We start from the raw sequence: 17773 nt of genomic DNA, 5'->3' as shown, positions 1-17773 counted from the left end.
TCACAGTGACCTTGAACGAAAAAAAACTTGTCTTGGGATAACTTGACAATGCCTGCACCCATGGCCCTCAAATTTGACATTTAGGTTTCTGGTGACCAGCTGATGACTCTGGATTTTGAGTTCATAGAGTCAAAGGTCATGACGGTCATAACACACTTTATCCTCACACTTTAATGGTCATAATCTTAAAACAGCAACAAATCAGCTGTCATTTCGGTCCATGCATATTTCATTCAATTGTCCATATAATCCTGACAACATGGCGCTCAGGGGGGGCATAATGTTTGACAAACATCTCTTGTTTAATTACTGTGTTAACACGTTAACTATGAGTGACGGGGATTAATATGTCTTTTTCATAAAGTATGTTTTCAATTTGTAAGCTGCATGAATAATATAGGTGATCTATTATTATACTTTGTTCTTATATTTTACATATTTTATTTCAAAACTAGGAATTGGACTCACTCCTGGGAACCTATAGTATTGAAACCGTTTCAATACGTGAGTCCACATCTGCGCCCGAGCATAACGAGCAGGGATGGCACACAAAGAGAAGACATTGGTTGGGATGTTGTAGAGGGAACGGATGAGGATGGTGAGCTTTCTCGTTTGGATACCAGGATAAAAGATTTTCTGTCGGGTTCCATGTGTGACGACAATGACGAAAGCATGCAAGCACCGGATGAATATATGAATACCGACGACTGCAGGTGTAAAACAACCTACATGAGTCTGTTTGATTTAGACAGAATTCAAGAGCATATCCTTTCAGTGCGAGAAATGGAAAAATCTGAAAAGGATTTATACGTTATGGGGTCTTTGCAAAAATTTGCTCATGAAAATACTAAGGGTGGAAAAAGAAAGAGAATAAGATACAGATATGTTTACGATTTGCGAAACGTATGCAAGTTGGCTTTTGCCGATATATTCGATCTCAAACTAAAAACATTAAGAACTATTCAGGAGCATCTGAACGAAAATGGGCCCGTTCCAAGAGTGCATGGAAACACCGGGAGAAAGCCCCACAATGCAATTAGATATGACGATGTTAGGTTTGTGGTTAACTTCCTTCTTAAGACTGCAGAAACAGATGGTCTCCTTCAGCCTGCGGCAGCGATGGTGAAGCGGCTATCTATTTACCATCGGACAACATAAAATTGGCCTTCACAAAACATATCAGGAAGAGGCCGATAAAGCCGGTACAAGAAAGTTGGGCATCACCAGCTTCTAAGGCATAAGGATAAGTGGTCCTCGTGACGATGTTTGCCAAACGTGCGAACTACTACGGAAGAAAATAGTTGACGCCGTCCTAGAACAGGACAAGTTGGATGCATCATCTGCGTTCCTAGAGCATGTGGAGGTATCTCACGTTTAAATAGTCAAACTAATATTATAAAGGGTAATAAAAATAGAGTTTAAATCAAGTATCAACTTTCCAAACTCAATTTATTTTATAAGAAATAAAAGTCCGTCTGTTACATATATGAAGAAAGATAAACAACGTAATCGACACTGAAAATGAACAGTTCAACGAATAATTTATTAATAAATACGAAAGTAATGCTTGTATTTTAAATATGATTATAGGTCGCACGTAGGGAAAGAGAGGTGTACAGGGAGACACTAAAAGAAGCCGCAGACGAAATGTCCTCGCACGTCCGGGCCATTGGTCCAGTTCCGGTGCTCAGCTGTCCGGAGCTAGTGCATGTGCACTACACTTTTGACTATAGCCAAAATGTTACAATACCACACCACAGTCGTCAAATGGGACCGCTGTATCACTGGTCGAAACGTGCACATATTTGGGGTTAGAATCGACAGCACAGGAAAACAGTTCAACTTTCTCATTGACGAAGACCAGTCGATTGGTAATAACTTTAGGTCCATTTCTGCTTAATTTAAATAATAATAATAATAATCATAACAATTATAATAATTGTAATAATATTAATACTAATGATAATGAAAATAATGATAAAAAATAAATAATAATAATAGTAATAATAATAGTAATATTGATAATCGTCATCGTCATAGTTGTCGTTACCATCACATCATCAATATCATCATCAGCATCATCATCATCCGCATCACATCATCATCATCATCATCATCATCATCATAGTCGTCATTACTCTCACATCATAAATATCATCATCATATCTATATATCGTTATCTGTATTAATATAAATCGCAGTGCCGGACGAAACAGGAACGCATGGACCGAATTCAGTTATAAGCATGCTGCACGACTGTCTGCAACAGCAGGGTTTTGGTGAGAGTCGCTGTGTCATCCACGCAGATAATTGTGGGGGTAACCAATAAATACAATGTGAAACGTACAAATATAATATGAACATGGCTTTTCATTCATTTTCAGTAATTATAAGAGACGTATATTGATGGTAATCGTAAAGTTAAAAGTAATAGTGTAACACACATACCGAGTGTATGATTAGCTTATCTTTTATTGTTAACTGTAGTTAAATAAATGCTTACGTGCGTATGTATAATGCTTCAGGACAAAATAAGAACCGGTACGTACTGGCATACCTGAGTTGGAGGATTCAAATGGGGCTGCCGAGGAAATACTGCTACTCATGTAAATACCAGGTCATACAAGGTAAAACAGTTAACTTTGTTTTTTGAAAAACAATTATAAAAAATGGAAATAAACGGTACGATGTTTCTGCCTCGACGAAAAACTTCTTGAGATGATTTTGTTTACAACTCTTTTTGTGTCTAAAAATTTAGCTCAAGTGCTGTTAAATGAACGGTTCATATTTATTTTCATGCAAATGCATTAGGTGCCTGGTAGATAGCGGGTTTGCCAACATCAAAAAACTATTCCGACGGTGCGATGTGGACAGCCTTGCGCAGCTTGCGGAGGTAGTCAACAAATCTTCCAAAAGCAACGTTCCCGCGCTTTACAAGAAGACAGACGGCTCTGAGAACTGGGCTTGGTACTTTTAATTGTTACTTTCTCTACTAAAACACTTACACCTATTTGTTTTAATAAGTATGAATAACACTATTATCTTAGTATCTCAATAATTAAACAGAAACAAACAAATTGCAGATTAGACTGGAAGTCATACCTACAGCTCGATTTTTTGCCGGTTCGAGGTATTCAAAAATACCACTCGTTCCGTTTCTGCAAGGCCGACTCTTCCGCAGTTTATATAAAATGGAAATCCGGAGAGCCAGAAGGAAGGGTGCAGCTCATGAAACGGGCCGCTGTTTTACCTCAGGGAATGCCAAACACAGTAACGCCGGCCGGTCTTACTGCAGAAAGACGACGTTACCTAAGGATGCACGTACGCCAGTATGTGTGACCAGCGTGCAGTGATTCAACGTGTCCCGAAGAATAGTTTGACAGCTTGTTTGATTTCAAAGCCATTTGTTTCGTAATGACGAGTGATTACGGCTATTTGAAAAATACTTACATACTTACATATATATTTATTACATAACTTGTCATGTATATTTTTGAAAGCACATTGTTAGATATGTAGTTGTTTTTATTATTTAAGACTTCATCGACAATGTATTTAAATTTTATTTTAGTTTTTATTCATATTACAAGAACGTCAGCTAAAAAATAAAATTGACGTTAATCATTTACAAGACTTGGGGTGCGTTTCAGAGACGATCGTTAAGGCGATCGTTAGCTGATTTTGGTAGTACGACCAAAATTACCGATCCGTACCGTTTCAGAGACGCAACGTGCACCTGCTTTATCGTTAATTCTGATCGTAAACCTACGACCGGTAAGAGGCGCTCGTTAGCTTAACGATCAAGATGGCGGCCATTGGCATTCTGAATTTACACAAAAGGAGAAATGCTGTTGATAGGATTTACCGAGAGCGATTAACGCTAAATAACCTGAGAGATACTGATATTGAGAGCAGGTATCGTCTCGATAGAGAAAGTATCGTGTATTTAATGCGTTTGATAGGAGGTGACATAAGAAAGTCAGGAAGAGGCAGGAGTATCGACCCCGAAACACAGGTAAATAGAGGGTTAAGTTGGAAGTCTGAAAAATATCATAGTTATAACACCTCACGTATGGTAAAGTGAAATTTTTGCGTGCATCTTTCCACTGTGTATACATTGTTGAGTTTTCTGTCTATAAATAACTAGCCAATAGGCATAACTTCCGTTTATTGAAAGATGGCCGAACACCGAAACACTGGTCATGTAACATCTGTCAATTTGACTACGAGACATTAGTGGTATAACGAAACAACAAAATTTAATGACCGTTCATTTTAAAGAGTTTATAGATGCACTATTGTGTATGGAAATTGTTGTGACTAAATGTAAACCATACAAATGATGACAATGGTATTACGGTGTTTACGGAAGTAACTTGTACATGAAGAAACTCAAGTGAGTACAGTTATTATTAAATGATACTTTTTATTTCATTTTTTAGGTGCTAGTAACTCTACGATACATGGCAAAGGGAGATTTTTATTCCGAGACAGGCGACGTTCATGGGGTCTCGCGATCTAGTGTGTGTAGAATTATTCATAATGTTGTGACAAGCATAAACAAACGGCTACACAATATAAGGTATTATTCAGTTGGGGTTTTCAATTTTGATTTGTATGCCAATCACACTTTTTCATTCAAAAGTAATGGTGATTCAAATGCATGGCTGATGATAGTTCAGTGTTCAGTTACACGGTATTGATGTTTCAATGATGGATTGTAATTAAAATGATCAGTTGGCCCTGAAATTGGCGACAGTAAATTCAATGGATGTTGTCATAATTAATGTTTACAATAACAATGCACCAGTCAATTGTAACCATGGCACCCCCATGCCATGGGAATAGCGGGGACTTTGACTTTCAGTCCAGCCAACAGCGGGGAGGAACCGATTGAAACATCCTGCCAAATGCCCCCGCACCACAGGGACCCTAGGTAAGGTCCATTTCCCGCTATATTTAAAGCGATGACAAAACCACCGCATTCACCCGGCATGGCGGGGCATCCTGTGAATTTAAACACGGCCCATTTTCCCGGCTATCCCCTGTATACCCCCGGATCTGGGGGGGGGGGGCGTGGTAACAATTGACTGTTGTACAAAACTGCAATTAAGTTATTGTCAGAATTAGATTGTACGATCAATTGTCAGATACTTGGATGGAACCGAATATGGATGGTCAAACTTAAACAATTTTGATCAAAGCACGCTTTATTATTTTCAGCATTATATTATTTTTTCAGATTTCCAAGAACCAATGAAGATATTCTTCATACAAAGGTCATGTTTCAGCGCAGCTGTGGACTGCCCAACTGCCTTGGGGCCGTTGATGGCACTTTAGTGCCAATCATCGCCCCTAAACAAAATGAAGAGGCCTTTGTTTCAAGGAAGGGATGCCATGCATTAAATGTACAAGCCGTAGCAGATGCTGACATGCGGTTTGAAAATTTGGCTTTACATTTTTTGCTTATGAACATTTTACCAATATTTGTATGTAAATTATTGGTTTAAATACTCGTATGTATTAGTTATTTATTTTTTTCAAAAGCACCATATGGTTTTACAGGTTTGTTATTGTTTCAAAATAGCAAGTTAAAAGTACTTTTTATAAGAATATAATATAATGTTAAAAGTTTGATGATTCTCCATGACAAAGCTATTCTTCAGATTACCTATTTAGTACTATTTTGAACTACTGCAATCTAGGCATTGTCATTGCATCCTTTTTTGTCCTATTTCCACCATTCCGAAATAAAATCAAGCCAGATTAATAAAGTTTTATTTATTTTTGAAGCATACATTTCTGAATTTATGAATAATTCACTTTACAGTTTCACGGATGTAGTTTGTCGATGGCCAGGCGCTTCACATGATGCAATGGTGTTTGATAATTGCGCATTGAAGGTACATTTAAAACTGCATTACTTTGTTAAGTGTATAAGATATGCTTATAGCTACTGAATTGGGGAAGTTGTTATAGCCCCCCCCCCCCCCTTCCATTGGTAATTCTTCACATTGGTATAATGTCACAAGGTTAAAATCTGATATTTCCATTTCATTTTCATGGTCGTTTCAGTAAGGCGTATACTAAAATAAATGTATATACTCGAGAACTATGTTCATATTAGTAACACAAATAAACAAAGCATGTGTGTACTATTATACTCATGTTAGTTGTGATGTGTACATATTTCCAATATGGCACTTGCAAATGACTTACATGATTGGGGATGGGGTTGCTAAGTAATCATTGACTTTTGTTAAATGATTCACCCTAAAAAAATCCCGCCTCTTACCTGTCTTTGCTTTTTGGCATAATGTTGAGCAAAACAAAGCATGTGTGTGTTTCATATACTCATGTTCGTTTGCTTTTCATTTCAAATTATTTATCAAAACACTCCAATTGTTTATTTCATGAACTTGTTATATGTACATCTTTTTTTTTAAATCATGAGTCATCCCAATCACCGAAACAGCATGGTCCATCAGGAACCTTTGATCAAACCGCAAGATGTTTCTGAGGTACCAAATAAATGAAAGCAAAACTTAGGCCTAAAAGATAAACATTTCGTTCGGGTTACCAAACCCAATGTTTTTCTTTCATGCTTTGTGATGCAATATGGAGTAAATATCAGTGAAATAACAACAGAGAAAATATCAATTTTCACTGCAAAAAAGGAGTGAAAATATGAAATTTCAGAACTACTTTTAAAATCCATTGTATTTCCTTTCCCTTGGTCAAACCAGCACACTTTTTATTTTTGAAACAGAAAATCTTTGCCAATGAAATATGTAACTTTTAAAGAAATGTTATTTAAGTTTAAATATAGATAAATTTGGAAATTAACAACTTACTCTCACTTATATTAGACAAATGGTTATCCCGTTAAGGATGTAACCGTAACCAAACTTTTCTTACCTTATCTGTCCGTCATACAAAAGGCAGGTTATAATCACTTTACTGTTGAAATAATTGCAGCAAAAACAGTCAGATCATTTCAACATTATATTGGTCTTACTAGGATGTATATGAAAGGTTGTAGTGTTAGGCTTTACATATGTTATTAAAATTTACATAACTTTTGCTATGTCTATTTGATAGTAACATTAAAACCTTTGTGTCTGTATTGAAGGAGCATCTTGAGGCAACAAACATCGGCCACCTATTAGGAGACAGTGGATACCCATTGAAACCCTTTTTGATGACACCGTACCTACATCCAGGATCTCCTGCAGAGGAACGCTTCAACAAGGCCCATAAAAGGGGCCGAGTAGTAGTTGAGCGCTCGTTTGGCGTGCTGAAGGCAAGATTTCGGTGAGTACATCATGGTTGTCTGATTGTTAAGATTATATTGGCTGGAGACAAATCGTAAGACTTGGTGATGACTTCCCAAACTTATATCCACAAAAGCTAGGAATCAAACGCATTAGTTCTTGGTAATAGATGATTGTACAATGATGAACTCCAGACAACAGGATAATTCCTTTGTACATATCTAATAAGCGGGCGTTATATCTAATTTTCTTCGTCAGATTTGGTCCTTGAACATTTAAATTTCATTGTTGTGTCAATTGACAGATTTTAGCCCCAGAAAGACATAACATCCTGAATACAATTCCATTTATAAGCGATTAACTAATGCCATTTCAGATGTCTCAGCAAGAGCGGTGGGTGTCTGCCATTCGCCCCAGAGAAGTCGGCAAATATAATATTGTGTTGTTTCAAGCTGCACAATCTGTGCTTGGAAAGAGGGCTGCCTCTTCCGGACATTTCATCAGACAATGATGACAGCCAAACGCCTGGTGAATTCATACATGAATGTGGAAGAGGAGGAATACAAAGGCGAAATGAACTCACCCAACTTTTCTCGAGATAACATTTTTTTTTAAAATGTCAACATTTTTTTAAAAATGTTTTTGGTAACTGCTTATTACATATTATGCTACTCCTTGTTTGGCAAAGCAAAACCATTCATATATCTCAAAGTTTGCTTATTTTCCAGTGTCACAACCTTAACTTACATAGATACTTGAAAGCTTTATACCTTTTGTTCACTTTTTCACAACAACAAAGTAGTTTAGTGGACTGTATTTACATACGTTCATCAGTCAATTATGATTTCAAATATTAATATTTACAATAATGAACACTTCTGAAGGAACAACTGTTAATGACTTTTCTATAAAATGTTAACAATAATTGCAATAAAAAACAAAATAACACACATAAATAACATCTAGGTACATAAATATAAACTTTTTAATTACATTAACCAAATATATCACCGACTGATAGAGTTTTGGCCCATATTCATTAAGAAATTTAGTGTAAGTTAAATACTCTGATTTAATTCAGTTGTAATAATGTTAATACAAGAAAAGAAATGATAAAAATTGCATCTGTACAAGATAATCTGTTGTACTGTAAAGAGATATTCGTTCAAAATGTTTTACATTACAGTTATTTTGAATAAGTAAAAAAAAAATCAGCATTCAGAGCTTAATTAGTTTTAAACTTGAGACATGGGTGCATATGGACCCTGAATGAGACAGACTAACATGAATTATTGTCAGAATAAAGTTTGAGTGTTTATATGTAAACAAAAGAGTCATCATTAGTCAACAAGTGCGACTCCTTTAAAATTCTCATTTTCTCCTGTTTTATTGCCAGCATGGCGTCCATTTTCGAATTTAATTCTTTCAGCAGTTCATTTCTATTCTTGCTCTCTTGCAAGATGCCCCTCTCAACATCCATAAGTTCTGCACTGCAGGTACATGCAGCTACAAATAAACAGAATTGCACACTAGATGAAACAGTTTTGACTCTGTGTATAATCATACAATCAAATTCCCTGTTATATGCACAACGTTTGGAAATGACTTACAAACAGTAATTACAATTAAGAATGGAATTACAACTAACCATTCTGATGATTACAGAACAAGTTCATTTTTAATAAGTTATGGTTCGAAAATTTAACCCTGACGATGACTCACAAATTGTTTAAGGTATTCAAATGATGTTCTTGTATGAGTAGTTAAAATATTTAAAAGTAAATATGATACCTCTTTGCCTTTTTCTCACAATGTTATTCTCTGTAAAAGAAAGTTTCAAATCGGGTTATTATAAAAATGTGGGAAAAAGATGTTTTATGACCCAAATAATTAGCTTCTTATAATAATGGAAATAAACAGTGTTTTGGTGATTTTCAGCTCGAAGAATAAGGGGGGCTATACTACTCGCCCCAGCGTCCAGTTAAAGGTTTAGGGAAAGTTGGGATTTTTACTTATAAGTATAATACCCTTCATTCAATTGACTTTATACTTCACACAGTTGTTCAGGGCCATCACATAATGAGGTTAGATAACTCAATAGTATTCTTTACAAAGATTACGGCCCCTGATTGACTATGGAACTTAGTTTAAAGTTTTAGGGTAGGTTGGGATATTTATTAATAATTTCTATGCCCTTGGTTCAATTGACTTAATATTTCACACTGTTGTTCAGGACCATCACACAATGAGGTTACATAACTTCATATCCTTAATACAAGTTATGGCCCCTGATTGGCTTAGGATAAAGTTTTAGGCAAGTTAAAGTTAGGGCAAGTTGGGATTTTAATAAAAAAACTTATATACCTTTCATTCAATGAACATAATAAAATTCAGAATTATTTACGGCCATCTTACAAGGAACATATGTCCATTTTAGTCCTTACTACAAATTATGGCCCTTGATATTTTAAGTTACTTTTTTTTTTTTTTTCTTTTGAAAGGCACATTTTTATATTCTTAACCACATTTTCATAAAGGGAAACCAAGTTATTTTAATGACTTGCTTCATTGTTCAGGCGGGCTGGTGTGATGTCAGCATCAAAGTCACCTTATGTATCTAATAATTTTAGTAAGGTTTGACATGAAGAGACCAAACTTGGTAATATTACATTATTTTATTCACTTCTAAGTCAAAGCGGCGTAGTCGAGCGCGCTGTCTTACAACAGCTCTTGTTTATTATAATCTTAACAAAATGCAATTAATTGTTATAGGTTAATCAAACTTCTAACAAAAATACCTACCTTTCCGTTTCACCTCCATCTTCCTTTTCACGGGAGGAGCTTCCACACATGCTAGATATTAAGAACAAATGTATTAATTACATTTCAGCATATATTTCCCTGATATGTATAAAAAAAATGAGAAAAACAGTTGCATTAAGCACATTCTTACACATGTGACTATGTGAATCATCATTTACTGTTGTAACTTGCCCATGTGACTTTGTGATTTTAATATACTGATGTACTTCTTTTGTTCAAAGATCTTTATTGGAGATAAATAGCACTTATATGTGAAATGTATATAAAGTTGTGTTTGAATTCTGCCATGGTTATTTATTGTTAAAAGTCTATGTTATCTAAGTTATTGATACATACACATAGACACTTCATCATTTGGTGTTCTGTCTGGCATTGTACTGGTACTGGGTGTGACTGGAATAAGGTGTCATCATAAGTTACATAAATTACCCAAACATAAAGGATTATATACATTGCTAATTGTTTCCAGTTAAAACAAAACAATGTGTGGGAGCTCATGATAATGATTATATAGTATGTCATGAAGCCCATCTCTAAATGCACCGTACATTTTTTTTAAATATTAACTGAAAGTAATATGACTCAATGCAATAAAGTAAAATCACTATATATTGGGGGTATCAAATACTGTTATGACAAATTGTTAACATTTGGTTTAACTAGTTTCATACCAGATTTATCAGTTTCATACGAACGGGACTGCACACTGGACTTTTCAATATTTTCGGTCAACAGCTTGTCTAGGTATATATCTGCTTCTGAAATTCAAAAGTAATATAAAAAAAATTCTTGAAATATATTTAAGTGTTTTATGCATGTTAATAAGTGAAATAAAAATGATATTTTACTGATTTAAACAGTGAAATGTTACCAAAAACATATCTTTTGAGTTAAAGTTATACCTGTACGAACCAGAAGATCTGGTTTTGCTGTGGAACGCTGTGTTGTATCTGCAAATGAAAATATGTACATGTATTTTGTTAACATCTTTAGTATATTCCCTGTATTGTTTGAATTCCATATGTCATTGTTCTTATAACAATACGTTATTTATCCCTTATACATGTACATAAAATATGCACTATCAAAAGAGTGGTATATGGATGTGTTATAATTCATGGTTTTTATTGCTATTTAAACTCAGAATAACACAGAAAAATGTGATTTAAGATAGTGAATGTAAACAGTGATTTTTTTTTTTGAAATAATGTCCACTGCCTGTGTCTTGCATATTTGGAGAAAAAAATCATCATTGGGAAATTTAACAATATCAGGCCAAAATAACTCATGTAACTACAAGTATATTAATTTTGTTTTTACTATTTCATGGATACACTTTGCTCTAAAAGAGTATGTCTGGTCAATAATGTGTTTATTTTTCAGGACATTAATTGTATTTTTATTCATTAAAGTAATATGTTTTTATCAAATTGGCAAACAGTTATAATTTTGGAAAAAAAATTAAAAGGAAAAGGCAGTAAATTGCACCGAAAAAATCACTGGTAAAACAAATAAATTATTTCCCAAAATGCATTATTAGCTATACCTCTGAAAGTGTCATTCTCCGTTGGAGTGGTCAGCCCATATACACTTTCTCTGGGAATGACTGATGCAATCTACAAAGTGACAAACGATTTAGACATTATTATGTTAGTTTGTATAATCAGGACTTTAAACTGTCGTAGCATTTCTTAATTTCCTTCCATATTGACATATATTTTATTTATCTGTAAAAATCATTTATACATAGGGAACCCATTAAAAACCATCCAATCCTTTAAAGTTTGTAGTTATAATTCAATTTTATTTCTAGACTTTGTTTTGTTATACAATACCTTTTCTTCCCAGCTGAAGAGTTGAAGGTCTTTCCTGCCTTGCCCCCCACCTGTGAGGTTCCTGTCTTTTACCTGCTCAACCAGCTTCTTTTTGGTTAGGCTCTTAGGGTGTAAAAAGGTCAAAAGCGGTTATTGCAATACATGCAACAATGCTTAATGTACCAGTTGGCATCATCATTAATAAATTCTGGTAAAAAAAACTCCACCAATTGTTGACATTAAACAAGTATCATAATCAAAATATATATAAATAATGAACGTTTTAGATTAATTGGCATAATTTATGTACACTAGCGGATTCAATAGGGGGGAGGGGGGCGCACCCGTTGACACCCCGCCCCCCTCACTAAAATCGTCCAAGTTTACTTTTTATATATGAACCATTTCTGACTAGAATTTTCTCATGGGAGAACCCCCATACCCCATGCCAACAAGTTTAACCAAATCAATTCCGTTTCTTGGGGAGGGGCGCAAATAAAAAGGGCACGCCCCTAAGTTATGCCCCCTCATACTTCGAATCCGGGATCAGCCCCTGATATAAACTGTTACCTTTAGTGTTGTTTTTTGGCTGTCAATGGTTTAAATTATTGACTTGTTGCTAGTAACTAAGACATTAATGTTACTTTTGGAAAGCATATCAGCTCATGTGAAATTTGATTGAAAATACCTGTTAATTATAAATAATTAAATACCTTCATGTCAACCCACTTCCGATACACCTCGTCACGGTCCCTACAGTTTCCCATCGAATTAACTCTGTATTAGATAATTAATCATTTTTATTAACTATGCATTACTAATTAAGGTACAAATGATTACTTTTCATCAGGAAATTCCCATTAAGAAAACGGTTAATAATCTCAGTAAATTACCAAAATAATTGTCGCTCACGTGGTCTGCAACTGCACACATCTCCTCCGCATTCCACTTTTTGTTTCTGCGCCGTTTAACATTAAGTTCCATTTTCTAGCAAGTTTTGCACATGTATGCACTGTTTACAAACAAACGCTGAAGGAACGCCCACAGGATCGCCTAAAATAACACGTGATGCAGATGTAAGGACACGCCCATTTGCTAGTTTTTCATTGTTTTTTTACTATTAAAACACTTTTTGTGAGACATAATTACATATTTTAATTATAAATATATAATTATAAAATCATAAAATATTGCTATACACTACAGACCTTATTTTTATGGGAAAACACTGTTTTACTTACCATGTTTCAGTAAACAGGTGCGCATATAATAGGTCACGTGGTTAAAACAGACTGTGTCACTCGGATTCAGTGTGAACTTCGATCGTAAAATATAACGAACGACCGGGCGGTTTACGATACGTTTCTGAAACGCCTTCATGATTATCGTTAAGTTGGTCGTTATTTTGATCGTAAATTTACGATAATGGCAGATCGTAAAATCTACCTGAAACGCACCCTTGTTTCTTTAAAACCATAGGACGTTATGTTGTTTATATAACAACGTCATTCCAACGTCGTGACGCTCGCTTTCTTGTCGACGCGGATTAAAAAAACACGAACTATAAATCTGTATATTTCAGATAAACAGATTTGTTTTCAGAAGTTATCTAGCTTTCTTACTAATGTAAAACCTCAAAATATGCAAAAAATGTCCGAAGGTCTAAATTCGCACGACGCGGCTCAAGTAATGTTTTGACTAAATAATCAAATTCTATTGATCTGCTTGAACACATTTATTATTAAATTCTTAAAGGCAAACGTAGGCCTTCCAACGTTCCTACTTCTTCCTACTTTTTTAACAGCTTCCTATTTATCCTACTTTTTTCTAAAAAACTCCTACTATTCCTCCTTTTTTGAAAAAAAAAAAATCCGCAAAAATATTAGTTTGATCTTTGTGCTAATTTTATTTGCAGAAAATGAACAAAAGATGTCAAAATGGCTGGTTTCTGTTGTTGAAAGGTGTGGCAACATGTTCCACTTTGACGTGCATCATCTTTTTACCCACACAGTTCAGCAACAGAAACCGACCAAGCATCATTCACTAAAATATTCAATGTGGCATATAGAATGGTCTGATTTTGCATTAAAAACATCTCGTCAAGGTAAGTTAATAGCAATTAATAATTACATATTCAACCAAAGATATTCCTACCTTTCCTACTTTTTTGTAAAAAAATATTCCTACTATTTCCTTCTTTTCTGTCAGAAAACCTACTTTTTTCCTACTTTTTTGTTAGTGGCTGTGTGTGGACCGTAAGGGCGGCGTTTTTTATTATGCGTTGGCATTAACTAAACAAAACAAGAAAGCGGCAAAATGGAATTTACTTGACAGACAGAAACTGTTCATACGTGTTGACATCACTAATACGAGGAACCAATTGAAGTTCTTGTCGCCATACTCCAACCCAGTCTGGCTAGGTCTTTTAGCACCGTGGGTAATGATAAGTTTAGGGGGAGAGGTGGTACAATGAGTGCTATGTCATATATATCAAAAAGTGCGCAGTATGTGAGCTTTTTTATTTCTTCTTGGTTTAAGCAACGTAGCGTCCACATATCCTGACTAGGACTAGAGCTCCAGTATGTTTGCACGAGCCCTGTAAAATGATGACAAAATTTATGTTTGAAATTGGTAGAAAATATACATCACGTATAGTATGCCAAAATCCTTTTACATAGATATGCAATCCAACATTAACGTGTATTATTATAATATCAACTGAGTGTTAATTTTAATTCTGGGCCTGACTTATTAAAAGAAGGCAATCGTTTTTCGGCTTTCGATAAAATTGTTGATATTATGTTTATTTGGGTTGCATGGTCTCAATCAGGAAATTCATGTTCTTATCATGTTCATGCAATTAGCTCTAGGATGGGAAGGACAGGAAAGCAAATAGTTCTAAATAACAAATACCCAATCTTCAATTTCACGCGGGTACCCGTAAAGAAGAATAGAATAGTGAATACACTCTTTATTCCATTTAGTTGAGCACAAAACAAATACAGTTTTGGCACGTGTTTTGATCGTTTGTCATAAAAGAGCGGAATGACGTCATTGATCATTTGACCACAATGATTAATATGTTTAAAGTTCTGAAAACATAAACAAAGACGGTTGAATTATTTTCTGCCGTATTGTACAATGCATATCTGTAATGGCCGGATAACTCCGCCAATGCTTTAATTCTTAACCTACCTTCGCTAGTAAGGAATTTAGCTGTTGTGTTTGGATCGGAAATTACACAAGTGGTGTCAGGACTTTGGATACATTTAATCCCTCCTGTGGTCTTACTTAAATGATAAACAAAGTGTATTGGTAATTTATCGTCTCTGTATTTGTTAAAAAGGGTTATACACCACTTGGCTTTATTGGTATTAACCAGCAACAAAATATTGTTACGACCTAGCCCCGTGGTCCGTCGACGCTATCAACTGTCCCTTTTAGGGTGACCAAGTATTTGAAGTGTTCCCCTCGTGACTGCCCCTCAGGTACTGGTAGCGAAACCTCTCAATGGCAGTCTAACCATTGCGTGTCAAAAACTAGTTCACCGGGAAGACAACTCAAATCGATGTTTACAAGTTTAATAAACGTTGGAAAACAGTACACCAGCGGAATAAATCATCATTTAAACATCAAAAGAAGAAAAGGTACAGAATGCAATCGCTGGGTAGACACAGGAAAACGCTATATCATCGTGTTGAATTTTATAAGTCCTTTAAACATTAATTTTCCGCGAATTTCCTATATAATTCTTTTTGGATTTTATCAAGGAGACAAATAATAAAAATCGTTTCAATTGTTATCGCTTTCTATTTCCAGTTAAATGTCAAAACCAAATGCCAAAATGGACGAAACGTCCGAGGGCGAATCGTACGGGATGTGCTTCAAGCTATGTCCAAGTTGCGTCTCCTCTCGATTCTGGAAAACCCGCCTTATATACACACATGGTCAAATGACCGAAAATCATGGTCATATGACCCGACCGAAAATGACCCGACCGAAAACGACCCATATATTTGGGTCAAATGACCCAAAAATATTGGCTGACAGCCAATCCAAGATGGCGTCGTCATAGATCGTGAACTATTGAAAAAGTAAATAAACAATCTTCTCTACATGAACACGAGGATATTCACGTCTGATATTCTGTGTCTTTACCCAAGTTTATCAGGTTTGTGAGCAATGAAATCTAAATAAAATAAATGTAGATAGCTTTGTGTAGCATTTGTAATAACTTTTATCCCTGTGGAATGATTGCTCACTCGGCGGTGGCAAAATTCAAACAAGGCTGGCGCGCCTGGAATGTCGGGGCGTTGCTAGTTTCTTGTGTGATTTGCCATTGACCGATAACAACAATAATACATATTATACAAAGAATAAGGTACGTGCATATTTTTCTAACACAACCGTACATATGCTCGGGCATATCAATACCCCCCTGGCAAATAGGCAAAGCTCCCGCTGCCTACAATTAAACATCAACAAAGCTAAAGGTTAATACCATACTGTAATTGAATTACGCCACGGTAAAGCTTAAACACAAACTTATTTGCAATTAACGTCGCTTTTATCAATAGTTATTAATTTCACTTTGCACAATATCACTTTTTTGTTAATCACTATCAGTTCACAAATAATCACTAGTAAAGTGTTCATTATTTGTCTTCATAAGAATCCTGAATTTCGTTTCCGTCGAGATCCGTCAGTAGTTAGAAGCTCCGAGCTGACGGTGGTCCTGGGCCGTGAAAGGGGGTGCGCCGCTCACATCCCCCGTATCCGCACGGAGACCCCATACATAGCCGGTCTCGGCACGGAACTACTGCAGAAATCGCAGTAGTCGTCCGGTATCCTCGTGGTGATCCATGGCAATGGTGCTGCCTTCTCGTCCCCTTCGATGACGTCCTCTTCGACCGTTTCATTGTACTTGAAACGGGAATGACAACCGCTAGCGCGCATCCCGTGCGCTTGCGATGTTCCCCTTGGCGACGGCTCTCCCTTACTAGTAGGTGCGCTCGTGATTGGCACGATGCCGAAGAAAAACAAGATTGTTGGCGTATTTTATTCTGGTTTGTTTTGGCACACTTTTTCTTTGTGCCCTTTTTACTTAAAGGGGCTCCACCGTTATTTACCGTTTTACATTCATGCCTATATACCTTGGATAATATTTCTGTATCGTCGACGATCACGCGCCTAACTAGATTACAATTCCCGGCCTGAATCAAGGGTACCTCCGCCCCACCGAAAACCAACTTTTGCTTGCTATATAGAATGTCTACCGGTCCCGTTCCATGGCACACCAATACGTCGCGACCAATCCAGGCGTCATCCCCAATGTCCGCCACAACGAAATCATGGTCGAAAACCACAGGACCTATATCCAGTTGCAACGTGGAAACGCCCTTTACCTCCAAAGGCACACCATATGCCCCGGTCAGGCAAATGTCCACTTGCCTTAGCTCAGGACGATTCCACTCGTCCAAAGACAAAAATAAACGGCTCGAAATAACCGAACAGGGGGCACTAATGTCCACCACAAACGCCGTCTGTGTTGCGTTTACAGATCCCTGGATGTACCATTTTGGTGCTTGCCCTTTTACCCATGCTGCGCTACATGGTTCTCCTTCCTTAAATCTAGTTGTGTTGTCGATCGTCTCATCCGAGTCATGACCTTTCACGCTTACATGGACCACCCTCCGGTCGCAAGGGCTGGTCCCGGGAAGTTTAAATGTCCCCCTTGACCATCGTGGTATTTTTTGCCAACCTTGTCATAGATTCCGTCAGTGTCTGCCGAATTCGAATCACTAATGGCGTCTAATCTGCTTAACCCGTTCCGAACCTCTCGGGTTGCAGTGTAGCCGTCAT

The 17773-nt window shown here is 36.3% G+C and overlaps 1 protein-coding gene and 1 pseudogene across 3 annotated transcripts; both read left to right on the top strand.

Moving 5' to 3' along the window:
• The first annotated feature begins 1615 nt into the window (after positions 1-1615).
• Positions 1616-2977, top strand: LOC128237944 (uncharacterized; annotated as a pseudogene).
• Positions 2978-3895: 918 nt separating this feature from the next.
• Positions 3896-11892, top strand: LOC128239434 (putative nuclease HARBI1). 3 transcript variants are annotated; one of them, XM_052956059.1, is made up of 6 exons: positions 3896-4015; positions 4443-4582; positions 5243-5437; positions 5831-5903; positions 7133-7314; positions 7651-11892. In XM_052956059.1, the coding sequence occupies exons 1-6, from the start codon at positions 3950-3952 to the stop codon at positions 7874-7876; spliced, it is 882 nt and encodes a 293-aa protein (XP_052812019.1). In that variant the 5' UTR covers positions 3896-3949; the 3' UTR covers positions 7877-11892. The 3 variants fall into 3 exon arrangements, with proteins under 3 accessions (XP_052812019.1, XP_052812020.1, XP_052812021.1); XM_052956060.1 differs by lacking the exon at positions 3896-4015 and adding an exon at positions 4179-4239 and having other exon boundaries at positions 7651-11891; XM_052956061.1 differs by lacking the exons at positions 3896-4015; positions 4443-4582 and adding an exon at positions 4188-4396 and having other exon boundaries at positions 7651-11890.
• Positions 11893-17773: the final 5881 nt, after the last annotated feature.

Source organism: Mya arenaria, chromosome 6 (assembly GCF_026914265.1).
Source record: "Mya arenaria isolate MELC-2E11 chromosome 6, ASM2691426v1".
NCBI lineage: Eukaryota > Metazoa > Mollusca > Bivalvia > Myida > Myidae > Mya > Mya arenaria.
This window is presented reverse-complemented; position numbering and strand designations above follow the sequence as displayed.